The 4298-nt window shown below is 33.8% G+C and overlaps 1 protein-coding gene across 2 annotated transcripts; it reads right to left on the bottom strand.

Annotated features, from left to right (window-relative positions):
* Positions 1-597: 597 nt before the first annotated feature.
* LOC128243835 (nucleoprotein TPR-like) lies at positions 598-3815 on the bottom strand. 2 transcript variants are annotated; one of them, XM_052961806.1, is made up of 5 exons: positions 3318-3815; positions 2342-3185; positions 1723-2126; positions 1506-1551; positions 598-1330 (listed from the first exon to the last, which is right to left on the bottom strand). In XM_052961806.1, the coding sequence occupies exons 2-5, from the start codon at positions 3181-3183 to the stop codon at positions 715-717; spliced, it is 1908 nt and encodes a 635-aa protein (XP_052817766.1). In that variant the 5' UTR covers positions 3184-3185; positions 3318-3815; the 3' UTR covers positions 598-714. The 2 variants fall into 2 exon arrangements, with proteins under 2 accessions (XP_052817766.1, XP_052817765.1); XM_052961805.1 differs by having other exon boundaries at positions 3356-3814.
* Between the last annotated feature and the right edge of the window lie 483 nt (positions 3816-4298).

The raw sequence follows: 4298 nt of genomic DNA, 5'->3' as shown, positions 1-4298 counted from the left end.
AAATTCGGTTTTTACGGTAAATAGTCAAATTCTTTATAACTTTCACTGAGACAGAAGAAGTTGATTTGTTTCATTCTTAAAATATGAAAAATAGACGTTTACTTGATTGTCCTATTATTTAAAGCTCAAACGAAGTGTAAAATTTCAACTTACTTTTCAGACGATAATACTATTTACTTTGTACGTATAACATAAAAACCTATGCCCAACTGTACTATCCGGAAATGTTTACTTTCCGGGCTCCGGCCTTTATGTCTCCAGGAATATTACAGTATATTATGTATTGTAATGACATAATTAATTACACTGTGTACTAGGTACTGTACCATTCCAGCTGTAGGTAAATAAATTGATAACTTTTTTCGTTACATCGTTAAGAATATTTATTTAAATTTTGTCTTAACTAGTTATGATCACAGATAACTCATTTGGGCATATCATACAAATTAAGGCCTATATTTTCATTCGTTCCCTGAGTGTTTGAAAATTACTTATACATTTACAAACTGCTTTCGACTATACTCATTAATCTGCGGCCATTTTTATATCTTCTGGACAAGAGATCCATCGGAGGCAATAACACTGTAAATACAAACATACACTGTAATGTTTTATTTCTTAAACTGACATACAACAGAATATCGTTTGACATGGTTGTAATTTTTTGTAATACGAATAAAGATTTAATCATCCCATGCATATAAGGTAATATAGTTACGGATCCCCTTCAATAAGTGGTATATTCTTTGGTGTTCTAATATGTGGTCTGGCACCAGCCGAACCACCGTGATGCGATATCAGTCTTGTCTTTTGACGTTCATTTTCAGTAGAACTCGACTTTACACGCCGCTTGGAACGAAACACTAGCAACTCTCCTTTCGCCCTGTTAAGTTCCTTTTGAAACTCTTTCATCTTCACTTCATGCTCTTCTTCGGCCTTATTCTTTTTTTCCTCAAGCAGTCTTGCTTTCTTCCCAGCAATTTTTGTGAGCCTTACTTTTTCTTTTAACTGCTCTTGTAAAGACGCATTCTCTTTTTCTAGAATATCAATACGTTCATTCCTTTCCTCGAAATCTCTTAAACGTTTTAAACGGTCCTTTTCGAAGTCTCTTTTGATTTGCTCCTTTTCTTTTATGGAGTCTAATTTCAAAGTCACAACTTCCTGTTTTAATGTTGCGTTTTCTTCGTTTAAATTCTTGATTTGTTCCCTTAATTCCGTTAACTCCCCGATAGCTTCATTTTTCACCCTATTTCCAACTTGATCTGCTAATGATTCATGCTCAATCTTTAGTTTTTCTAAAAGAATCTCGGCCATGCCGGTAGTAAACTTACTGAAAAAAGAAAAATAGTCATAGATGTTTTTTGTAAGGACTATTATGGCCAAAACATTCATCTTGGTATGAATCTTAACAAAAATTGTTGTGAAGTAGGATTTCATAATGTGAGTGTGTTGTTGAACATGAGAAATAACTGAATTTATTTAACGAAATTGCTCAAAGTACTTACCCTAATTCTTTAGACAGAATGTGAAGAATATTTGCCACAGATAACTCTGGAATAAAGAAGTATATTTGCTAAGTACTGACTTATGCAATAAAATTAATATTTTGGAATACGCATGTTTGACTGATAACTAAAAGTATATAAATTTTAAGGCACATTTTATTTATACATTCATCATGAACTGAAACAACATTTTTAAATTTTAAGATATCTTCCTTACCATTTTCGACCACTCTTGGTTGTTGAGGATGTCCATTTGTCCTTGAATAAGTTCCGATTTCGCTCTCCCGATAACTATCGTTTCTCCCACTTTGTGATCTAATTTGCTCGAGGTCCGATCTATCTCCACCGACTGGTACCGGTCGAGTATTTATATCCGGAAGATAACTTATTTCGGGCCTCGATTGAACATCCCGTTTATATATTGGTTCTGGCTTGCTCTTTGACGTTGCATACATCTTTGAATCAGTTTTAGGACGAATTGGTTGGTTGGATGGTTTAATCGTCACTGTTTTTCCTTTCGTTCGTTGCTTGTTATTAGTACTTGTCTGAGGCACATTAATTTTCTGACCATTATGTGAATGGTATTCTTGAGCTGAATAATTTTCTGGAATGTCATGGTCGCTAAAATAACAAAAAGAGAAGGCAGTTAACTTATATTGAAACAAAATAAAAAAAACTTTTACTTCGATATTAATTCAAAGAATCACTTCACATTGAAAACCTAGACATGAAAATTTCATACGCATTTCAACTAATGAAACATTGATAAGGGGTTACACTAAAACAAAATTTATCTTATGATATGGGTACAAAATATTTTATCGTCTTTTAAATACCTGTTGGAAGAATCAAATCTGCGAGTACCGTCTGACATATTTAAGGATGCTTTCGCCCGCTGATCAGTATCAAGGCGTTCCGTTTCCTCATAAGCAGGGGGAGGAGTTTCTTTGATTTCTGGAGACGGTTCAGCAGGCGGGTTTTCCTCAAAATGAGGGGACTTCACACCCTCGTACTCACGTTCCTTTTTTTGACAATGTGACCCAGCTCTTGACTTTCTTGCATACTGTTCAAACTCATGTGCAACTAAACTGAATTCATGTTGCAGTTGTGGCTGTGATGCAACGTAGTATGCTATACTGTTAGAAGTTTTATTTGTTTCAGACGTATCTTCGCGGTGGGATCTCAGATTATCAGGTATTTCCTCTCCCTCCAAATTGTCTTCTAGACCTTCTGTATTTAGAGTAATTTCCACTGATGTTGGAACTTCTGTATGGCTGTGTTTTCTATTTGTTATTAAAATATCCGTGTCTATAATATTTTGGCTTACAGATTCTTGAAGATTATGCAGACGTATCTTCTCAACAGTACCAGTGGCGCTTTGGGCTGTTTCCTTACAATCGGTATTAAAATGCTTGCTTTTGTCATTCCCGCAATCGTCATCATTTCCACTTATGTCTGCAAGCAGCTGGGAAACTGTTTCTTGAACAGATTCCGATTCTTTTTCTTTCCCAATGTTCACGATTTTGCCATCAGACGAAATGTGTTCGCTTTCAGAATGAACATGAGTCGCGTCCGATTCAGTTCCACTATTGTTTGCCCTCAATGGTGCAGGGGTTTCAAGGACCTCCCAAGACGACGGTTTTGTTGACAAATCAAGTGATCTTCCTGTCACGGACATAGCTGTAATTAAATTATATATAAACATATGCAATGTCTTACAAAACAAAATGATTTCATTTTATCATGTTGAAAGTTTTAATAAAACATGCATATATGAAAAGTTTTTTCTCGGATAAAAATAATACACTTTACATGAAGCTAAAACGTTAAAATCGAATAAATAATCCAACCAAAGACACGTTTGAACTCTCTACGGTACACTATCTTGAAGAAGAGCTTCGATTTATCCACTTTTGTATTTGCAAATGTTAAAAATAAAAGTAATGAACATGAATAAACAATTTTGATTTAAGTATAAAAGTCAATTCTGTTCAAATAGATTGTGCACTAAAACAATAGACTCCAAAGGCCATTTCAATACTTTGGTATCATATTTCAAGCTTGAAGAAAGTTTCAGCTCTTTCCTTTGTTCTAATAATGATTTCATTGTCCGATTATAAATCCATATTTGTGTAAACTCAACATTCTTTTTTGGTTCATAATATGGAGGTTATTGTTTTTGTTAATCACAAAAGTCTTAATCCAACCGTAAACCATAAACGACTCTAATAGATAGATCATTTGGTGTTTAGCTCGTTATTGGCACGAATATATTTTAAGTCTAAGTTTATTCCGTTACTCTAGATTTAATTAATTCAATTAATTCAGTACCCAAAACAGTGATACTTATTGCTTATGCATTTTAAAAGATGCGTCAATGCGTTACAGCCACCTAACGATATACACAAATCATCAAAATACAACAATGACATGTAACATAATAATGCATTGAATATTCTTCATTTATTATTCCGCCATGGTTCATGAAAGAGTGGAACTGGCAGTTGAACAGATAAGTGTTGTTAGTGTCTATATCAATGTGACTGAAAACATTGGAGCATTGCTTTGGTAAGCTAAACAATTACCTGCTGATTTTTTTTGGAACGAAACTACATTAGTTTGTGTTTGTATTAAGAAAAGAAAAGATGTTATATAAATATATATGACTTAAAATAGTTTCTATAAACAGCATATCAAATACCTCCGCTAAATAGAACTTGAACATATTTTGCAACTAATATGACGTCATACTTTTCACTTTGGCGACGTCATTAACAATTATTTATTTGAGGT

Source organism: Mya arenaria, chromosome 8 (assembly GCF_026914265.1).
Source record: "Mya arenaria isolate MELC-2E11 chromosome 8, ASM2691426v1".
Taxonomy (NCBI): Eukaryota; Metazoa; Mollusca; class Bivalvia; order Myida; family Myidae; genus Mya; species Mya arenaria.
The sequence above is the reverse complement of the archived record's forward strand: the minus strand, read 5'-3'. Positions and strand labels throughout refer to the sequence as shown.

What these genes read in the sequence shown, in the direction of transcription:
- LOC128243835 (XM_052961806.1), bottom strand. Translation starts at nt 3,183, where the DNA reads ATGTCCGTGACAGGAAGATCACTTGATTTGTCAACAAAACCGTCGTCT. An exon ending in AGATTTGATTCTTCCAACAG is followed by an intron (nt 2,127 to 2,341) that starts GTATTTAAAAGA and finishes TTGTTATTTTAG; the next exon opens with CGACCATGACATTCCAGAAA. An exon ending in ATTCTGTCTAAAGAATTAGG is followed by an intron (nt 1,331 to 1,505) that starts GTAAGTACTTTG and finishes TTCTTTTTTCAG; the next exon opens with TAAGTTTACTACCGGCATGG.